Source organism: Anas platyrhynchos, chromosome 8, assembly GCF_047663525.1.
Source record: "Anas platyrhynchos isolate ZD024472 breed Pekin duck chromosome 8, IASCAAS_PekinDuck_T2T, whole genome shotgun sequence".
In the NCBI taxonomy this organism is placed as follows: Eukaryota; Metazoa; Chordata; class Aves; order Anseriformes; family Anatidae; genus Anas; species Anas platyrhynchos.
The window spans coordinates 33,054,121-33,075,996 of NC_092594.1; the positions used below are offsets into that span (position 1 = coordinate 33,054,121).

The window sequence follows — 21,876 nt, forward strand, 5'->3', positions numbered from 1 at the left end:
AACTGCTTTGCTGGCACATCGGCAGCACTGGTCCTGGGCCCAAGGGCAGCAGCTGCAGCCGGCAGCACTGAGCTCGCTCACCAAGACAGCTGGACTGGGCAAGTTGTTCAGTTATGATCTAATTTATCTAAGTTAGTTTCTCCAAGAGCACATAATCTAATGTCAAAAATTATGTGTCCTTCCTCCTGTACATGGTCCTATTTGTTAGATTACACACGGCAATCCTGATGTCAGCTGCTGAAGGAAGACCCAAAAACCAATAAACAAGCAGATGATAATTTCAGGAAGATACTCTGAGACATTAACACACCTGATTAAATCTCTTGCTGTTTTATGACATCCTGTACAGGAAAAGCCTGTGTTGCATTTGGTATAAAAATTACCCTAATAGAGCCACAGGCTGCCCTTTAATGGCTCCTTACAAGTCTGTAACAGCAGCGCATACCTGGGCTACAACCAGACATAAAAGACATCACTGCTTTTTTCCCCACTTGGGAATAACTGCTAATTACCACTTACAATTAACCAAGGTGCTTCTACGCCATGATCCCGAGCTACTCGGGAAGGACTGTTCATCATTTTCAGTAGCTGTTTATCCCATGTCTAGCTGATATTGTATGGCCAAAATTGTCCTTTGGAGCTCTGCATGGTGAGGGCTCTGCCTGTCCCTGCCAACGTCTTCAGGACTTGAGCTGGCTGGTTTGTCTTTGAGCATCACTTGTCCAGTAACAATTACACTCTCAGACCTTCAGCATGAAGCTTCTCTTCCAACACACATACCAATGTTTTCTTTGAACTAAATGAAACAAACCGAAGAAATTAAGATCAGGAACATCTCCACATTTAGGCTCTTTTCTCCTCGGTTTTGAAAGCTTCTTTCCGTTTCCTGATTTTTGGCTGCAGGTCTTGTAAGGACAATCAGATGGTTCTCATTGTGGCCTGATTATTTATGAAATCATCGTTCTCTGCCCTGGGGACCACAGCTGGGGTGCTTCACAAATCACAATTCCAGTATATCCTGTGGCTTAGTGTAAGACCTGATCCCACTGTACTGCATCCCCACTGCCTCTACTCAGAAGCACAATTACTCAGGACATCTTAGGGCAACGCTCTTTTTGCTTAAACATCAAATGCTTTTTATCCAAACAGCAACAGTGCTTAGTTTGCTTATATATTTCATTCAAAATTAAATCCATGAATCTTAACGAAAAGTAAAGCGTTCTCCAAAGCACAAGAACCAGGATGTTTTGCATGGTCAAAAAAAGGGAGGGGGAGATATTTTGGAGGATGGGGGTTACAATGTTTCTGCATAGGTTTTATTTTCCTGCATGCGTGATGTTCACTCATTTCTTACTGTAAGTTTTCAGCACATATGCTGATATGACTTGTCATTGGCTTTATGGATTTCTTTAATAAAAAAGAATCTTGAAACTCATGCTCTACAAAACGCTGAACAACTGACCCATCTGAACTCAGTATTTATCTGACCTTTGGAGAAAAAAAAAAAGATAAGCCTGAAGTTTGTGGCTACAAACCTTTATAATAATGCTTTTGATAATAATTCAAGAGCTCCTTCAGTATTGTGAAATGCCAAGAGCAAGTTAAATCAGTCATATCAAAAACACGGACACGTTTCTCTGCTAAATCTACGTTATCTGTGTAAATCAGCTTAGGTTACGTGCACAGATGCCTTAATTTGGAGGAGGAGAATAAGAAACAGAGTTGAACAGAACCAAACTGCCCAGTCCTTGATGGAAACCACCCCAGAGAGAACCAAGTGCTGGTGACTCGGTAGCCACCTCTTCCCCCCACAACCAGGAGACACAGGGAGCAGTGGAAGCGCCCCCTGTTTTCACAGCCACATCTAGTCACTAACACTTAAAGCAAGTGAGAGGCAAGATCAGACAAAAGCATCCAAGGGAAAGATTATCTTCCAGTTCCAAAGGAACTTCTCTGCAAAACCTCTGTAATCATACCAGGGACCTTCTGTCGCAGGGCTTGCACAGCATTAGCACAATTGTGCTCAGTAATGACTGGCACCGCTTTAATCTTAGGCAGAAACATCAGCAGAGCTACTCCAGCAAATGCCAGGCTGGGTTCTGCCTTCACCCCAGCGGTACCTGCCTGCAGAGAACGGCTGCCTTCTGCTGCTGCTCTTCCACCAAAGCATTTCTGCAGCCAGCAGGGACTGCTCGGCACATGGCCTTGCTGCACCAAAGGCAAGGAGCACGTCCCGTTCATCTGAAGGGCTGCAGATTCAGCTCACGAGTTTGTCCCCACTTTGTTTGTCCCCACGCTCAGATCTGATTTAAGACACCTCCAACATAACACAGCTTGGCTTGCCGACACACCGGGTACCTTTCCACTGCACATCTTCAGAAACATCACCATTGAACAGAACAGAACCAAAACAATCTGCTCCATTATCATGAAAAGAAGAACCAGTCTGGTTAATAATTCATTCGCATTCAGTTTTCAGACAATGCACAAGCTTTCTCATAATTTGGAAGCAAATAAGTTTATGCAAGAAAATTAATTCTACCATACCCCTTCCTGATCCGTGTGCCAAGCGAGAAATACCTCAGCGTTTATCTTTGTGCTCTCAAACACATTTGTGGCCTGTGACTAACACTCCCGGGTGCTGCAGAAATGTCACTGCTTCTACCAATAGCACAGCAATTGGAAAGGTTTGAAGTATGGAAAACACAAATGCAATGCAATTCTGCAATTCGAGAGACCTTAGTCAGTACTTCAGGTTGCACAGGGACCATGACACAGTCCTTTTCCAGGGCTAACTCAGCTCTGAAAGCGCCAAGCTGCTGGTGTCTCAGCAACATTGGAAACTTTCTGTTAAAAATACGCTCGTGCTTTTGGCTCTCACGTTTCAGAAAAAGCTCACGGAACAATGGGATGTGGCAAAGCAGTCATGGGAGAGGAACAAAGTCCAGCAAAGACTTCTGTCGTGCCCTCGGTCCCACCACTGTTTAACTTGCACCGAGCAGGATCTAGGTTGCATTACGTTGACAGTTCTCATCCTGTATTTGAACAGGCAAACAATGCAATAAATTCATTTAGGTAGATTTGTTCAGACAAATGAAAAGTATTTGTGTCACTTTTGTGGCTCCCTTTCCATGAGCAGGGATGTTCTACTGACACAGCTGCTTACAGAGGGCTAAATGCAGCACTGGGGGAGATCAGTCCCAGTTAGTCAAACTGCCTGCACCAAACACAATGAGAAAAAATTAAGATTATCAACCCAGCCTCCTAAAGCTGCACTAACCGGTTGGAATGCACACAGTAAAATCAGCTCACACAGGGTCAATATTAAAAGAAAACAAATACATTCAGCATTACAGGAATTTACAGGAACACTGCAACTCAGAGTAAATTTTCATCTGTAAATCAGTCTGCGTTAATGCTTAACTTTTACCAGCTCCTCTTTACCAATTAAAATACTCTACAATTTATGACAATTTGAAGTACAAATGTAATTCATATTATGGCTTTTTTTTTTCTTTTTTTTTTTTTTTTAAAGAGTTTTAAGGTATTTAGACTACCTTACAATACCCATTTGCCCTTTTTCCCAAATCCTCTAATGTCTCAGTTTTACTACGTGTGGTCACCCTACACCTCTGATTCTGACTTTTTAGAGGCCTAATCCTGTTCATATTAAAACTGATGAGAATTCAACAAGAGCTGAGCCAGATCATTGTCCTGCACTAGTGCTGAGCACACCTAGGTACACAGCATGCACACACAAAAAGGCTTTTGCAAAATGCAAGTTCATATCTGACATGTTCATCATAAGAAGCCAGAAAATATCCATTAATTTTGATTTTTGAAGTAGTACAAGATCAGGCTAGAGGTCTGTGAAATTACTGACATAAGATTCAGCGGGAAGTGAGGGAGCGATATTGGAGAATATTCACTTTTGGTTGGATTCTCCACTGCCTACCAATAATCAACTGAATAAAGAGTGATTGGTAGGTCCCGAAATAGCTAGCCCTACTTCCTATTTCAGCGTTTTGCAAAGTCTGGTTTGTACTTTTTCATGTTGGCTTACACTCCGGCTCTTTCAGATTTCAATGAGATGAAAATATGGAAGGGATGAAATATACATTTTGGCCCAAAATGTATTCTTCCAGCCTTATTTATTCTGAGCTGCAATGTTTTGTTTGTTTTGTGTTAAAAATATGCAAATCTTTTTCTAAATGAACTACTCGGTCATGTTTTATTGCAACTTAAAAAAAGAAACCATGCTTTTGTTCCAACTCCATTGCTGAACTGCTTTATGCTCTCATCAAAATTACATGTAGGAACAACACAAAAAAATTTTGCACAAATAGGGGATTGCTGCTTAGCCTTTCATCATTGCTTTGCATGAAATTTCAAAGCATATTTCCCTGAAAGCTTCCAATAAACTAACTTTGTGTTTGAGAAGTTATCTGCACAGCATACTTCATGGTACCTTGGCCAATAACAATGCCACATTCTCTCCAATTAAATAAAAATTCAAGCACAGTACTTCAATACAACCCTTTTATAATTCTCTTGAACCTGAGAATTGAATCAATACCCAAGAACAGAAAAAAAAAGCACTAGTAGCAAGTTTTCTTGGCACTCAGTGCTTCTAAAGCCATTTTCAACATTATTCTTAGGCACAACCGCCTCAAGAGGCAGACAGTTATTATTCTCCCCATTTCACAGAGTGCAGAAACAACTGAGAAAGCTACATGGGGACTGAAAAAATAAAAAGCAGGGACGATTTGGGACTTGGAAACAGAGCAGTCTGGGAACTTTCTGGCATTTTTTCCATTTTTGACAAGAAACAGACATTGGTCAAAAAAAAAAAATTGACACAGATGTAGTGAGAAGATTTCACCAATTCAGGAAAACAATTTTATTCAGAGCCAAAGAGAAAGAAAGTAAAAAGCATGTGCAAGGTCTGTAGTGCCTTCTATCTGATTTGCATTCAAGATTTAAGCCGTTAAGCCAAGTACATCTGAATGCCCACCCTGATATTTAGGCCATCTTTTCACTATTGCTTGTCCACAAAAGACAACCAAATTTTGTTATTATCAAAGTGAAGACAAAAGCTGAAAATAGGCAAAATGCAAGGTCATTTTCCATCGCCTCTATTAAAAAAAAAAAAAAAAAAGGCATTTTGTTTTCAGTTCCAAGCAGTCCACTAGACCATCATGTCCTCCAAACATGACCTAATAATTTCACTCTGTTCCCAAAACACGTCCAAAACCTAAGAAACCACAAGCTCAGCCCTACAAAAGTGTTTTCTAGGATCTTCAATGCGGTTTTAAAGGTGCGGTTTTGAGTAAAATGGGAAGTATAATATGGAAATAGTAATATTTTTCCCAATAATTAGTGAAAACCTGAAACATAATGCAACTTGTTTTCAGCACTTTGTAGCACAGTAACTGAAACATCTGAAGTACCTGACATCCCAGGGCAATTCCAGGCTGGAACACCACAGCTGATTCCAGTAGATGGAGCTACAGAAAGGAGAAGAGGACCCAGCACCAAGTTCTCCACAGCTTCACCAGCACACCCTGACTTTTGGGACAGCCTGCCCAAACCAACACCACTCAACAAGCTGCTGCTGCTTCTGAGCGCTTTTGCAAACATCCTTCTGCATGCTCAAAACATCCTGAAGTGCCATGAAGCCAGGGTCGCAATCTCTCAGTCCTTTTGCTCCTGCTATTGTCAGTACAAGCACAAGAGCTGGAAGCACAACAGTCTTTGAACAATGTCATTTAAAATCATCGCTGCAAGCGTATGACCTAACTTTCCTCCTAGAGTAAAATAATAATAATAATAAAAAAATATCGGTCCTTTAAAGAGTTGTTGAGCTAGAATGTGACATCAACAAAAAATGAGCGCGACTGTATAGCTTACATAATCTAAAATGCAGGAAATGTTTTCTGCCACGGTTTCTGCAGACCACTTAACGCCTCAGACCGATGCTGTTTTCAACATTAAAACACGAGGAAAGCACCCAGGCAGAGATGGAGCACAACACCTCTTCGACACTTCTCCAAGAGCCACAAACGGACCCTTGACCGCCCTTCTGAGTAGAGAAACGCCCTCCAGGAACCACAGCCCTGCAAGTTTTACCCCACGCAGCCCATAAAGCAGATGGTTTCAGAAGTCGTGTCAGCCAGGGAAGCCATGAACAGGCCTCGATGCACCTGCCTGTAACGTGCAACGTGTCGTCGCCACCAAGGAAGAACATTATTTGCACACTGATTCAGCCTGCGTAGGAACAACTCCCTCAAAGGCACACAGTGCAAGTTTATGTGCTTTAGGGGCAAGGGAAGGCTTTTAGGGGCACACGTGGAAGGGCTGAGGGAAGCGATCCCCCTGCTGCTGCGGGCAGGTGGCGGGGAGCCCTGTGGTGACTGGGGGTGCTGGCAGCTCGGCGGGGCAGGACTTGCTCCTCCGGGCTCTCCCACAGACTTCAGAGGCCGAAATCGCCCCGCTCTTGAGTGAGACGGCGAAGACAAAGTTAAATTTACATGCAGCTACTGCAGGACTGCAAGCGCAGGTAGGTGATTTGCTTACACCTCCTACGCAAAAAAAAAAAAAAAAAAAAAAAGGTACCTACAAGAGCAAGCCGCCTGCTGCCCCCTCAGTGGTCCCGTTCGAAGGGGGGCAGCAGCAGGGGGAACTCCATTCCCCAGCCGCCCCCCGTCCCCCCCCCATAAGCCGGGACGGGGCCGTCCCGAGCCCGCAGCACCGCCCCCGGCCGCCCCCCGGCCCCCTCAGCGCCGCGCTGAAGGCGGCTCCCGCGCCCCGCCTCAGCCCCGCACCTGCCGCCCGCCGCGCGGGGCTCCATGGAGGCGGCGGCCCCGGCTGCAGCCGCTGTGGTACGAGAGGGAGGCCGGAGCCGAGGGCGGCCGCTGCTGGTACTGCTGCTACTGCGGGTACTGCTCCTGCTGCTGCTGCTCCCCGGCGCGGGCGGCCGCCGCAGGCAGCTCGCATGGTGTGGAGCAGCAGCGGGCGGGAGGCTCGGCGCATGTTCGGGCAGGGCCGGGCCGGGCCCCGCCGCGGGGCCGCCTCCGCAGGTGAGCGGCTGAGGCAGCGCCCGCCCCGGGGAGGCGCCGCTGAGGGGCTGGGGGGGCACAGGGCGGCCCGGGGAGCCGGGGGAGCTCTGGGTGCTGGGAAGGGGGAGGTGGGCAGGTGAGCGAATGTGGCACCAGCCCCTTCACCTCAAGGGCATGTTACCAGCTTTTCAATTCAGCCCTAAGCTATGAAGCGTTTCCAAACACAAACTGCGAAGAAATCATGCGCTATTACTTAATACACTCTAGGCTAATTAAGAGATTGTTTTTAAGTTTGTTCTTGCATTATTGATTCCGTTGCGTTAACATGAGAGCCATTAACTCCTGTTGTGAAGAAACAGGAGCAAAATATAATCCGGATTTCCCAGAGTTTTGAATCAACCTACACTGGGTTAGCACTTGTAAAGGTGCAGCCCCCAGCCCCCCACACAAGGTGAGCAGGTTGTACTAAACGACTATCACCAGCAGTGCACACAGCTGAAATTTATCAGTTAATGAGCAAGTGGAGAGTAAGTTCAAGAACAAAGTAGGGGAAAAAAGCAACAAACTACACCCCGATATGGAATACTGACACAACTGTTACCATTAGTTGCATATATTATAATCAGCAGTTGCATATATTATAATCAGCAGTAAGCTTCAGGCTTACAGGGGTAACAGGCTGTGGAAGGAAATGAACAGGGGAAAGAAGAGAAAGGTACACACAGAGGAGGGAGTGGCAGGACAAACAGAAAGGACGTGGTTGACATAATGAAACAATGGGCACATTAAGAAGAAGGAGGTGGATGAGGTTAAAAGGAAAAAGAATTTGTTAGCTGAACACTGGCAATGTGGTTCATGATGTGTGAAATACGAGGTAGGTGGCACCCCTGCCTCAAGCTCCGCTGCACAGGGTACAGATTTTTTGAGAGAAGCAAATTGAGAAGAATGCATTTGATCAATTTGAGCATGATTTGTTAGTCTGAAGAGCTGAAGACAGGAGAAAAAATGAAGTCTTAACTAAATCAAACACTTTAAATAAATGAGGGGCATTATAAGAAGTGGTGACGTGCACCTTCACAGCTACGTGGCACAGATGCAAAAACCACATTTTTTCAGCATAGGATACTTGTAACATACATAAAGCTTTCCCATAGGTGACAATTCCCTAGCACTGTGTAGGTACAGCCCGTTTTCAATAGCTAGTTGCATTTAACTATTTTTTTTTAATTTTATTTTTTTTAAATCAGTAGTCACCCCAGCATATAATTGCATTTTTCCCCCAACCTTTAGGAATTCATTGTTGTAGGGACAAAGCTAAAAAAGCTAGAACAGTAAAACAAGGGTTGCATCAATAACTTAACTGCAGTTTAAATGTATTATTTTCCTGAGTGTGTCATTGTACGTTCATGAACACACCAGTTACACTTTCATTATCTGACAGAAATATTTTCACAAAAATGAATAGCATATTAAAGGAAATTAGAGATTTTTAATCTCCAACTCTAATATTCAGCACATATTTTACATGCAATTTTCAGGCCTCTACCAAGCTATTTATTCAGTAAATAAGTATTAAATGTGAGCCTAAAAATGGGATTTCATACTACAAATTTCTCAGAACCATTTAGAACTCAGAGACATGAATCAATCTTTCAGAAGAGTATTTAAGAACAAGGAGGTGTTGATAGAGCTTCAGGTCATTTTCCTTAACACTTACAAGATGGATTTTACCTAAAGATCCTTTGAACTTTTCAAAATTAGTTTATGAGTTATATAAACCAGGTGTGGTCACATCTCAAGTGTGACTGCAGTCTGTGGAAAGTGATCCTAATGACCTTTTGGCTCTAAGTAGTACATTTTTAATGACAAAGATGCATATAAGAAGTTTTAACACTACAGTCGCAATGGAATAAATACTGAGTAAATACTGAGTCTGTCCACACAAGAAAATCAGTCTGAATAAGTGGATCAGAATTCTTTTATTGACTTGGGCACTGTCAGACACAAAAGAGAAAGCTGTCAGTATGTAAATAGCCTTACAAGGATCTCTTGCTGGCCAATGGCAGCTGGGACAGGCCTCTGAAGTGAAGGTAAGAATTTCAACCTGAATTATCAGCAAACTAAATCGTCACGCAAGAATATCTTGCTCAGAGAAGCGTTTCTGCCAATTTTTTTTATCTAATTCCAGTTGTTTGTATAGTCCTGGAGTGCAACTGCCTGATATACAAGCAGAAAAATACCATCTCTCTTAGCCTTAGAATACGCAGAAATAAAATAGGTTTATATTGTTTCTACTCTGCACAACGTCTTTCTTACTTTCAGCAGTTACATAATACACTATCAGACCCTTTGTCATTTAGAAAACAGGAAGCAGATGAAAATTACAGTGTTTTGTCCAAAATCATTCAATAATTCAGTGAGATAAGTAGAAACAACATCCTGACCTCTTAAATACACATCCAAACAATGCAGCATTTTCCCTATCAGCTCGTTGATTACCTTCTTTAAAAACTAATGCTTTTCATTTTCCATGTCAGGTCCTGCCAGTTCAATGTGTCTCAATTTTGCACAAGAAGAATTGTGTTCTGAACAAGAAATGGCAATGCAGCTGTTACTGATAGCCCATCACGTGATCAGTTCCTGATGGGAACGAATAACAGGGAAGATGGAAAGTTCCTTCACATCTTTCTGGGATGTAACAGATACAAGCCAAAATTCTTTGAGAGGCTTCCCACAAAAATTCCAAACTAGGAATTCTCATGCTTCACTATCAATATATAAACAAAAAAGTAGTTTTTGTTTGTTTGTTTTATTTTCTTTTGTCTCCCTGACTTTTCTGCACATAGAATTCCTTACATTGTGCTGTCCTCTCTCCCTACACAGGTACCAAATTACCATTCGTACAGGGCAGCGTGTGCAGACAGTGGCTTTCCTCTAACCGCAAAGCTCCCTGGAAACAGGAGCTCTATAGCTCTCTTGATAGCTTAAGAGTTTCACTAGATCAAATGCCAGACACATCCCTAGGGCAGAAAGATGTGAAGATTTTGTTTGCACAAGCATCAAGTGTTACAGCTTGGAAAACCTGTATCTGCCCAACTGGAAATTGCGCCCTTAGCCTCTGCTTCAAATTTGTTTTGCCCTTCCCTCACTGCGCTTTTAATTTTAACACTTACATCATGCTGCCAACAAGGAAGGCAACATGCAAGTTATCCTGCACAGAGTTCAACAGGTCAGTAACACCCATATAGGTAAAGTTCCACTCTACTTACCAAAGGAGTCTATTTCAAACTTGCAGAAGGTTACTGTCTACTTCTAGTTCTAACTGTTGACAATTTGCTTTTAATTCGACTTTTTCCTGTAGTTTTACAATTGCACAAGGTAAATCCTCTTCCATTTTACAGTAATGAATGGATATATTGGAATGCCAGCCATCACCCTAAAAATGAAATTAAATTCAAGAGTATTCACTGACATATTATGGAATTCTAAAGACATGTCTTGAATTGCCAATGTTTTGAACAGATAAGTTACTTTTCTCGTTTTATCCTTTTGTATGTTAGCCCTGTTCCCTCTATATCATCACATAATCATCTAAAAATACCACTCTATCAGTATTGCAAAACACGAGGTAGCACATTTGAAGATTGAGGCTAAAGCATAACTAAAACACTCCACTACTGAAGTTGTAGTTTTGCTAAAAATTCAAATTCTGAAACAGTGAATTTTTAATTTCAGTAGCTAAATTGTTGAGAAGTTAGCAGGGAAAAAACAGTAGGCAACATGGTTCTGCAGGCTGATGTTACTTATGCAAAGAAGTGACATGCAGCTGGAGTGTCAGGTGGAAAGGGTGGCACGGAAGTCTACAAACCTAAGAAACTGTTATGCCCAATATTGAGACCTAACACAACAGGTTTTAAGTATTAAGCAGAAGGGTTACTATTCCTTGTCACATCAGGTTTCCTGGCATAAAGTCCTTGATGCTGAAGCTTTCTAGACAACTCAACTCAGTATGTCAGGTTCTTTATTAAGCACCTTTATCACCACTTTATTCCATGCCAATACTTGGCAGTGATGTAACAGATCTTTAACATTAATTGCCAGCATATACCACTGATACAATTTTTAATTAAAAGTTACCTTGCATTGGAAATGGCCAATTTGTCTGCTAGACATTAGATTATCTCTTACATAAAGAGTACAATGGTCTGCCGTGAATTCAATGAACTTTTACATGACATAACCTCATAATACAGTAAATTAGACAAAGATGGTGAGGATATCAAGTTATTCAAGATGAATAGCAATTGTTTTCAGTTTCATGATAGAATCAAATGAACAGAGACTTGAAAAAAAAGGACATCCTGCAGAGGGTGTCAAAATGGCCTCAAGAATACGTATTAAACTGATAAAATGAATGAACATATTATATTACCTAATCCATCTGATACATCATTAAAAGACAGCAAGAAAAAAAATATTTGGAAACACTTAGATGAGTAATATTTAAATCTATAATTGCTGTAGCAAAGTAAAAAAAATCAAATCAAAGACAGATGTAAAACAGTTTCTGGAACTCCAGAACCTCTGACCAAGCAGTCTATGTCCAGACCTTGACATGAAGGAGGCGTTATGCTGACATATTGAAAAGGATACACTCTGGGTCAAACTAAAGATCTGCCAAACCATATGAATTTGCTTTACGTTGCCAGCAGCTAGTATAGTATTGTACATATGTCACAAATGAATCCTAGACACATAAACATCTGGGCACTGCAAGCTTTGTGCAGGCAAAAATCCTTGGGCAAAAGTAGTCTGAATTTTTCTTTGAAGCTGCCACAGTTCCTAACAAAGTAAGTGACAGATGGGATTAATGTGCACTTCAGCTAACTACCAGATTCAAGCAATTTTTTTCTCTGAAAATTAACCACCTCCCATCAGACTACAAACAGAACACCTTGTATCATTCACATTACATTTACATTTTATTTTACAGCTCACAGCACCCTTTTGAAAAAACAGGCAAACATTTCACACTTATGTACTTAAATTTTATTTCTTCATAATTACAGGCTATTGTTAGAATTTTTAAACAAAAGTCTATAAATAGAGGCTAATCCCACCTGAACAAGTTTCTTTAAAAAAAAGTTAAAACTTCATAAGTAATGCCATTTAGCTCACAGCAGTGGTTTGTTGGTAGTCTGAGTAAAAGTACTATAGTCAGAGTCAGTAACATGAAATGTAACATCAAATGACTCAAAACTTTAAATTCCATAAAGGAAAGCAGGAATATATATATATATAATATATACATAATAATATTGTGTTGGTCCACTGAGTATACATTTTTAACAAAAGATAAGAAACTATGTAATCCAGTTAAGCATATGATTTGCAAGATTAGTGTACACTCATTACAAAGATGTATAGATAAGTTACAACGATTTAATCCTTGCAAAATTTTAAGTTACCTTTTTGAGCAGGTGGTTAAATGCTCATTTCCCAGTGCAAAAGAAAAAACCTCTCAGTCTGGTTACTCATTTTCCTGAAAAATTGAAAACTATCAAACTCTTTCAACAGCAGCATTGATAGGTAATAGGAAGAGCTTAAATATACTGAAGCATGGCTGAGTTCTCCCCCCCTACTCAGTGCTGTGCGTTGAAACTTTTCCATTTTCTCAACAGAAATACCACAAGTTAAAAGTGCAAGAAAAATCTCTTGATGCTTATGCTGTTGTCATCCATTTGTCTAAGATAGGGCAAAAGATTATTCTTTTTGGAATTTTAATGAAATTGATTCTCCAGAATGGAGTTCTTTCCAAAGTGAACAATAAGTTATTTTCATTAAGTTATTTTCATTAACATTCTATCAATCCTACTCAGTGACCACAAAGAAATTCAGTTTAAGGTGCAACTATCAGTTGGCATTTCAATAAATTATACATACAGGAAAAAAAAAAATGTGGTTTAAAAAAAGTCAGACTACATGTTTTCTTTCTATTCTCAATCCCATTTCAATTTCAATTTATCATCTTGCCAGTTCACCTGCATATTTCACAAGCAAAACTGGCTCAAATAGCTGTGGGTTCTTGTAATTTGACAGTCATCTTGGCCAACAGCAAACGCACATGAATCTTCCATGTAATTTCTTTATAAAACAAAATAACTGGTCTTAAAACCTATGGCCATGCAAGAAAAGCATTAAAGGTTTCAGTAAGACACACACTTTTTTTTTTTTTTTTAAACTTAGACTCTATGAAGATTCTTATTGCAAGTCCAAACATAGAATCTTCAATGAAGAGAAAAATCTATATGCATACATATAAAATGAAGCACTCCACAACTCTGGCATTACTAATATCTTTAGAAGAAGGATAAAAGGTTTCAAATGGCTAACTGCTTGACAGGAGACAGCCAGCCATGGCAAAATAATTGCTATGTTCACTTTATGCTCAATTACCAACTGCTGACAGATTACAGTCAAACTACAATCTCATTTGCTGCATTTAAAACTGATTTGCTTACAACTGGGAAAAGTTCCTTGTTCTCCTGAAAACTTGAGAGGAATTGAATGCTAAAATTAAGTTATTCGAACAAAAACAAACAAAAGGATTGAATTTAGCAGAAACATTCACACCACTTTCAGAAGTTTAAAACCTTTCTTATTTTCCTGTATATACGTATTTTCTGATTAACATTTAAATAGGTTAGGTATTCAGGAAAAGGGACAAAAGCAGTTGACGTAAGACAAATCTTATTCTAAGCTTCATGCTTCTGATATTTCAGATTTACTGAGTGCAATAGCCAGTTCCAAGTCTTCTTGCTCTTGCTGTTTTAGTCTTGCCAATCTTTCCTTCTCTTCTCTCTCACTTTCCCTCTTAGCCCATTCAATCATGTCTTCCTCAGTAGAATACTGCATTTTAAAAGACAAAATAACCAGATTAATAATGCAATAACAAATCCTGTTCTTGGCTTAAGTGACAGTTACAGTTTTTCAAAAATACTGAACACACTCTAGCCTTCAGATTATTTGTGTTTTATTCTCAGCATGCTATTACTATTAGCCTAGCTCAAGGTTTAACCATCAAGAAATGCACTGAAGATATCCTATTGCTATATTGTGTGTTTTTTTGTTTTGTTTTGTTTTAACAAAATACATTGAGTTTCAAAATTCATTAGGTTTCTAAACAGTTACTGGAGAAACAAGTACTATAATTTAAATGCAAACTGATTTGGATAAAAGCCAGCCTATGCAAGAAAAAAAAAATGAATAAATCAGGAGACAGATTGCAAAATAAACCCATATCCAGCACTATGGAACACCCTGATTAATCCTACTTTCATTAGGGATGGTTATTCCAGATGACAGTGACTGTAAAAGTTAGCTGTAGAACGACTCTTTATTTGTGCAACTGAAAAACACTTCTGCCAAGGAGAATATTAAGGTAACTGCACAGTTAGAAGCCTAGCAATAATACAGAGAAAGGTGTGACACGAGGAAAAGAAAAAACAGATTAATTCTACATACTTAGACGAGAACGGTATGTTAATTGAATCGCTGTGGTACAATGATTGTTAAGTCAGAAACAGTTAGGGTATTATCATAAAACACAAAAGATTATGCTAAAGTTTGTTTCTATTCTGCATGCAGGAAAAAGCAGAGGTAGGTGAAGCCCGCGTCTTCATGAATGCCCCCGTGTTAAGTCCTAAAAGTTATCACTATATACTACAGTTAGTTTCTGCTTTCGCACTGCTTCTTTAAGGAATAAACACAGAAAAGCTTGAGTTTTCTGCATAGTTCACTTAGTGTTTTCGGTAATTGCAGATGGAAAAGAATGCTTTTTCGTCGATGAAAATAATGAACACTTGTCCTTCCCCTCCACAGTTCACATTCTCTCCTCTGAACTAACTTCTCAGTTCCTTTAGCTAGTTAAAGTGATAACATGTCAGATAATATGTCAGAAATTGTCATGCCATAAGACACATCAACCAGTGCAAGACAATTTTGAGAGCCTGTCAATCCTCAGTTTACTTCAATTAAGCAAATAGTTTATTATGCCTGAAAACAGTAAAAGCAATATGATTACTGTGAATGCAAATTGCATTTAACAGATATCAAGCTTGAAAGTGAAATGATGTCTTCCAAAACTCCTATTTGCAAAAACTCTAAATAAATAAATAAGTAAATAAAGGCATGCACAAACCTTTAGATTTGCTTCTACTGCTTGGACACCACGACTTCTATGAAATGGATTCTGGTTACAAAGAGACACTTACTACTTTTCACTGCATCATACATAAGGTCTGGAATTTAGTAGCCATTCAAAACTCACCAAATTAGATCTCATTAACACACACACCACTCCGAGGCTATTTATCCATATTTCAGTCATATTTCAATATTATGACTAAACAGTTCAGTGACAAAATTAAAGTCACACCTTTGGTTGTATTTTTAACAAATAAATAACAGTGTGCTTTATATAGATTTATATTTTATATCTGCTACATGCATTGATAAAATGAACAACTCTGAGAACAGGTTTTTAAAATGTCTTCTAAAGGTTAGGAGGCCTTCATGAGAAAAGCCTCAAACTCACAAAAGCAATACAACTTAAGCATTAACTACATCATTCTGCAGTGTTTTACTTTAGGACAGCCTCAGTTGTAAACTAAAAGTAAATACAGTTTTAACTGGAAGCGATATCCCCTTTGTACGTGGGATGTTTTAATCTTTTTAATTAGACTGAAGACTTCAGTGTGAACAATTCAAAGCTGTCAGTATACTGAAACAAATGTAAAAATTGTTTACTCACAGTACTGAAGTTTGCAAAATTGTTGGGGTCAGCCTCTTTACTGACGCTGGTGGGAGCAAATGGATCACAGAATAGATCTGCTTCTTGTTCTTTGGGAATGTCTGGGGTGGGGAAAGGCTGAAATGGATCGCTCGGTTTAAAGGAATCTGAAGAGTCTATTTGATTGATAGGTCTTTTCCCTTAGATTAAAATGAATTTAAAATGAATTTAAGATAGCAGGTAATAACATGCCAAAATAGTTAAAAAAAAAAAAATCCAAAGCTACTTGGAATGCAACCTCTTCTGGAAAATTAGTGGAGTTGTAATGAATTCAGAGGAAGGGTTGCCAGTTTAAAAAATGAGAGTATGGTCCACAGTTTCTTAAAGCATTATCTGATCAAAAAGGAACACACGTATGTTAGTGATTCAAGAGCACAGTTATGTACTGATGTAACAGTATTTGGGGAAGAGAATTTCTAAGCCTCGAATCCCTATTCTCTTAGCATGGTAATTATTCTTCTGTTTATCAACTGTCCGTGCTAATTCCAGCTCCTTTTTATTATTTGTTTGGATCAAAGTAACACAATTCGATTCAGAGGACAGAAGTATACTTGCATGTCTTCAAAACAGTAAATACAATGTCTTCTCCTATGCTAACACCTAGAATTTCTGTAGTTTTTAAACTACTTCTGTAGTTTTTAAGATGAAGCCATACAGCAATCACAGGCTATTTTGTTAATCCTTGCCTAAGTAGCTACAGATATAACAGAACCAGACAAGAGCCCCCCTTTTTCTTTTCTCAGTTTAACCCCAGTCAACTTTCAACACCTTTGAGTTCATTAACCCAAATCCTTCCAAGACCAAGACAAGCTGAGCTGAATTTCTTCCCACCATTCTTCCCAGATGTTATTACTTACAGAAAAGGTTTCATTGCAGTTTTTTTGAATTTTTGAACATCCAGAAAAAACATTTCTATAGGGAAAGTATACTTCATATCCCTACAAATGTTAATCCTACCTCTAAACCCACAGAAAAATCATGAAATGGGAGAGCTTATCAGTATCGAGAAAGCCAGCAGATTTCAGAGACAAGCAAATAAGCCTTCTGTGCACTTTCCAGTATCATGTAGAATTAAAAGGACAGGCAGTTCCTCAAAAAGCATTTTCTTGTTTTGTATTAGACCAAGAGATTTACTCAAAACAAATACACTTAACTATCACAATTTATGACTTACATAAGCAAAGTAAGTTATTAGGAATGGCTATCAAGGTATCCACAGTATCATTTTTAGTATGTGCAATCCAAAACAGGCTATTTTTCCAGTCATCTATCAATAACGGCGCTGTTGCTCTGCCACTTGGTGCTTGCATTCCAAAACCACATCTTTACACCACTTTGTAGGCACTTCCTAAAGAATGAAGTCAGAAGTCTCCACACCCCCTTTTGAGGGGCCTCCATAAACGAAAATACTATAAAACATTCAAATTATCACAACTAGTCAACTGTTTTAACGTTACTTACAATTCAACTGATTATTTACAAGGCATGAGCCAGATCTCCTAATGGCAACATTAGAAATTAGGACCTGTTTTTAAACTTAGTATTAAATACTCCTACATTTACTGCACTCCCTACTTTTGAGGGAAAAAGATGAATTTAATTTTTCCTTAACACCTTAAGATTCAACCATACAGTGTAATAGTGAAAAAATATGATGCAGTAGATTTTTTTTTAAAGAGAATGAAACAGAGGATGGAAAGTTAAAAGAACACTAATGTATTTTCCAATTTGCTGTTGAAGGCAAGTAGTGTGTTTTAACCTTGTTATAACCATAACTTGTTGTAACCATTAGAAGGTGTTATCTTTGACAAGCATGGTGTTTTCTGGAAAAGAATGGTTTGTGTCATGGAACAGACCAGAGGATTCAGCTATCACAGAACAGAAAACAGCCTGGGTTTATTACTATTATGTTGGCTAGATTCAGTACTATGGACCTGGCGAGGCCGTCTGGAAAAATTTGATCTGAACATCTGAGGCAGTCATGTTATCCCTAGTTAATTCATTTTACTCCAGCCATGTAAGCGCTAAATAGTTTTAATATTTCTTTAAAGACAGAATTAAAACCAGAGGTTTTGCAATGGGTAAAACACAATGAATTCTCACTTGAAATATAATTTAGTATGCTATTCAGTCTATCACATTACCAACCATTTAATCTGTAGCCACTCTGTGTTCTTGCAGATATCTGTAACAACCCTATATTCTCCCACTTCCTAAATCCTTTTTCTCATCTCCCCCTTCAAAAATCAAAACAGCAACAAAAAAATGAAGGTCTGCTCCTAAATGCCACACAGAATTTAACTCCGAGGAAAACAACAGACCTGGAACAGACTTGTTTTATACCTTCCTCATTCATTCTTAGTTCAGTGTATTTCACCATCCCCTTGCAATTGTCGTACCACCAATATTGAATGATTTAATTGTTAACAGCATCTCAGTTTCAGCTCTTACCAGGTGGTGGTGGACAGGGCCTTGTGGGAGTTCCTGTTTTAGGGGGCAATGCAGGAGGAACATCCTCGTTTTTGGATGGTGGTTCTTCAAATAAGTTTTTAGTTACGACCACATTGTTGCTGGAACCTGATGTGGAAGAGCTAAAGGGATCCTCAGTGCTGGCCTTCAACAAAGAAAACAGTAACATACACACTTTCAGTGCAATTCTACTATTACTTCCCCCCCCCCCCCCCAATACTACGGTATTTATTTAAAAGTGAAAGTTTGGACAAGTGCAAAAATACTTTCGTTTGCTTTTAAAGACATCATCCAACTACTCTGGGAGATACTAAAACTCCACACTGATGAAAATTACAGGAAAATCAGGAATGGTTAGTGTGTACAGTAATAAGAAGTTTAGTACAGTTATAGGTGCAAAAGTAACACTTTTGCAGATTTTCAAGAAAAAAATAATCATTTCAAATACAGAGAAAACACAAAGCCACAAAGATTACTTCACATTCTTCACAGTGACACTGCAAGATAATTTACTGTTAAAAACTCTTTTTCAAGGAAGTTAGCCATTATAAATTATTATTAGTGGCAAAACTGTAACAATAAAAGCATCAGAAGAGAGAATGTTTTCATGCATTGCAGAGTTCCATGCATTTTCTGAGTGACAGTTGTTCCACATTACCTTTGACAGTGTGCTGAAGTCAGCAAAACCACTTCCAAAGGATTCGTTTCCAAACAGAGAGGCAAAGGGGTCTGTAGCTAAATACACACAAATCAAGCAAACAGAACAGGATTATAAATTAAACATTGAAAAGAACATTGAAAGATCCCACAATAAAAAAAAGCAGCTGTTACTTATCTTGCAGTATAGACTAACTCAAGTGAAATATTTAATGAGGGGAACACTTACTATTTAAGAAGTTTTTACAAGAATTAAATATTAACAACTGACCAAGATTAGTAATTTTCCTGAACAGGTTTAGCTGAGCTGTATCTGTACACACACACACACAATGCATATTTTATGTGTGCATCTGTGGCTGTGAACACACGAATATGACCATGAAAAAGAGCTCACTTCCAACTGTAAGCTCATTTGTGGAATAATCTTTTTAAACCTTTTATGATCTCAGTCTGTAATTCAACAGTGCAATTCATTCGTATGTGCCACAAAACAAGTAAAAAGTGCCTTATGTCTCGGATTCAAGTATTTCTCAGTAAAACTTGGGAAGAGATACTAGAAACAAAAATAAGAAAATGCAAGTAAAGTAAGTTTGATGTGTATAGTCTACTTTTACCTAGATCATTTGATGTAGTAACAGTTGTTCCACCAGGAGCAAAAGGATCATTTTTCTTCAGTATCTCTGTCTAGAATAAAAAAATAACGTTAGAGGGAAATGTGGTTTTCAGCTTAAAGAAGTCCTCATACTAAGAATACAATCAAAATTTATTTCAGTTAAAATGTTAGTCCAGCACCAGAAAAAAAGTAAAATATACCATTTTCTTCATAAAGATATTATTATAGGATGTCAATAACACAGAAGTGCAGTAAAGCATTTAGGATGAATGCAACTTCAGAAATACAGTCCTTCCAAGGATTGACTACTACAGACTGTGAATCCCACACCACAGCTCTGACCACTTTTTTTTTTTTTTTTTTTTACTCCTCTATACTTCTCTTATTGTCAGACTGTAGTATGACTAAGAATTAGTTATATTAGAATATGGTGACTTGGTAAACAATAGCGTGCAGAATAAGTATTGAAGACTTTCATTTTTTTTTTTTTCTTTAGCTTGGAGGGGTAGCCTGTAGTGCATAACATGACCCTGTGAACAGCTAGAAGTCACACCTAAGTACCTCTGAAAAAGTATGCTATTCAGTAATAATCTCCACATTATGGCAAAGTTTCAGTAAATCTTATTAATAAAAGACCACAAAGTCCAAAGCAACGTATATCAAGTACAAGCTGACTTTTCAAGGGGAAAATCCTATACCACATCAGATTTTAAATAAGATAAAACATACTTATTGATCCTATAAGCTTTGGAAGCAAAAAAGTCAAACGTCTCAATATAACCTGGTCAGATTAATCTTGGGTTTCTTTCAATGTTTAATAAGTTTCACCAGCTATCAATGGAGCTTAGCTCACTATACTCAAAAGGTTCTAATTTGTGTAGCAATGAAGATCCACATTGAAACATTTATTTTTTTTCTTTATTTTTATCTGTTCCTGTTTCTAGAAAGCAGAACAGAAGAAGAGACAAGACAGAGCCATGGAGTGAGAGGTACCTTTAGTCTACATCACTTCTGAATATTAGCATTTCAAGGCATGTCCAAATACACAAAACAGTTAATTTTGTCCCAATTATATACAAAAGTAAAAGGCTTGCTATCAAAACTTACTGTGGTATTATTACTGTTGCCAGCAGTGTTAAATGGATCAGTGCCTGCAGTCACAAAAGGATCAGTGGAGGACTGTTTGAAAAAACAGTCAGCTGCAAAAGGATCTGAGCCTTTGAAGGGATCACCACCGAAGGGATCTAAAAAGTAAACATCTCATTACCATTTCTGCTAGCTTTATTTAGCTTGGTGTCTTAAAAATGAAACATTATATTGCTGCTTTCATACTGCAAGAAGGTGACACGTTTAAGACTAAGGATTTCTGAAGCATCAAATGTATCTACGAATAATTTGCATACTGTGGTTCAAAAATCAGACAAGCCAATGTCTTCCACACGATGAAAAATGGATCGTAACAACCATTCAGCTCCAGAATCACTTAAGTATATAGTTTCTTTAATCAAACTCTCTTAAAAATAATTAAAAAGAAATATTTTTACAAAATCTATTTTTTTTTTTTTTTTTTTTTACACCACTCTCCTACCTTCCTCTCCTTCACTCCCCAAGCACAGTTTATCACTCCCCAAGACACATTGCCTATACAGCCAGTCTCAGTAGAAACTACCCATGGCCTCTTTCAGGCTGAAAGCAGTAACACTTCTCCCCACATACTGTTCTACTAGAAATCCTTAACAAAAATAAATAAATAAAATTTAGAAGTTACAAAATTGCTTACCAATTTTCCCAAAGGGATCATCTTTGAAGGGATCACCTGTTTAAAGAAAAAAAAGTGACTTGTAGTTTTTTAGTCAGAAAGCATGTACTGAGTCACAGTCCTCTGGACACAGAATCACTTCTAGAGCTAAAATTTCACAATCACAGAATGCTATGGGATGGAAGGAACCTTAAAAATCATCTAATTCCAAGCCCCCTGCCATGGGTGGGGACACCTTCCACCAGACCAGGTTGTTCAAAGTCCCATCCAGCCTGGCCTTGAACACCTCCAGGGATGGGGTATCCACAGCTGCTCCAGGCAGCCTGTTTCAGGGCCTCACCACCCTCATGGGAAAGAATTTCTTCCTAACATCTAATCTGAATCTACACTCTTGCAGTTTAAAGCCATTATCCCTTGTATTATCACTACATGCCCGTGTAAAAAGTCCCTCTCTAGCTGTCTAGTA

The 21,876-nt window shown here is 38.8% G+C and overlaps 2 protein-coding genes and 1 long non-coding RNA gene across 13 annotated transcripts in view; 1 reads left to right on the forward strand and 2 right to left on the reverse strand.

Annotated features, from left to right (window-relative positions):
* The window catches only part of TTC39A (tetratricopeptide repeat domain 39A), a 48,826-nt gene extending 41,798 nt beyond the window's left edge, over positions 1 to 7,028 (reverse strand). Inside the window, exon 1 of one of the 2 annotated variants that reach the window (XM_072041623.1) lies at positions 6,825 to 7,028. Coding sequence is in view for 1 of the 2 variants with exons in the window: in XM_038183328.2 (XP_038039256.2) it covers positions 6,825 to 6,850 (26 nt within the window). In the remaining variant the exon portion in view is untranslated. The remainder of the gene's footprint in view (positions 1 to 6,824) is intronic. The other variant, XM_038183328.2, reaches the window with a different exon arrangement.
* Positions 6,943 to 9,850, forward strand: LOC113844268 (uncharacterized). The gene is made up of 2 exons (XR_003498704.3): positions 6,943 to 7,079; positions 9,596 to 9,850. It is a non-coding gene; the product is annotated as an uncharacterized lncRNA (long non-coding RNA).
* A 2,242-nt stretch (positions 9,851 to 12,092) lies between these two features.
* Positions 12,093 to 21,876, reverse strand: part of EPS15 (epidermal growth factor receptor pathway substrate 15) — a 46,569-nt gene continuing 36,785 nt past the window's right edge. For 2 of the 10 annotated variants that reach the window (XM_027462493.3, XM_072041621.1), the window contains 8 exons: positions 21,432 to 21,467; positions 20,759 to 20,895; positions 19,653 to 19,722; positions 19,037 to 19,113; positions 18,361 to 18,523; positions 15,871 to 16,049; positions 15,259 to 15,309; positions 12,093 to 13,967 (listed from right to left, as the gene is read on the reverse strand). In XM_027462493.3, coding sequence (XP_027318294.1) covers positions 13,821 to 13,967; positions 15,259 to 15,309; positions 15,871 to 16,049; positions 18,361 to 18,523; positions 19,037 to 19,113; positions 19,653 to 19,722; positions 20,759 to 20,895; positions 21,432 to 21,467 — 860 coding nt within the window. In that variant the 3' untranslated portion in view covers positions 12,093 to 13,820. The remainder of the gene's footprint in view (positions 13,968 to 15,258; positions 15,310 to 15,870; positions 16,050 to 18,360; positions 18,524 to 19,036; positions 19,114 to 19,652; positions 19,723 to 20,758; positions 20,896 to 21,431; positions 21,468 to 21,876) is intronic. The other 8 variants (XM_027462495.3, XM_027462501.3, XM_027462500.3 and 5 more) reach the window with 8 other exon arrangements.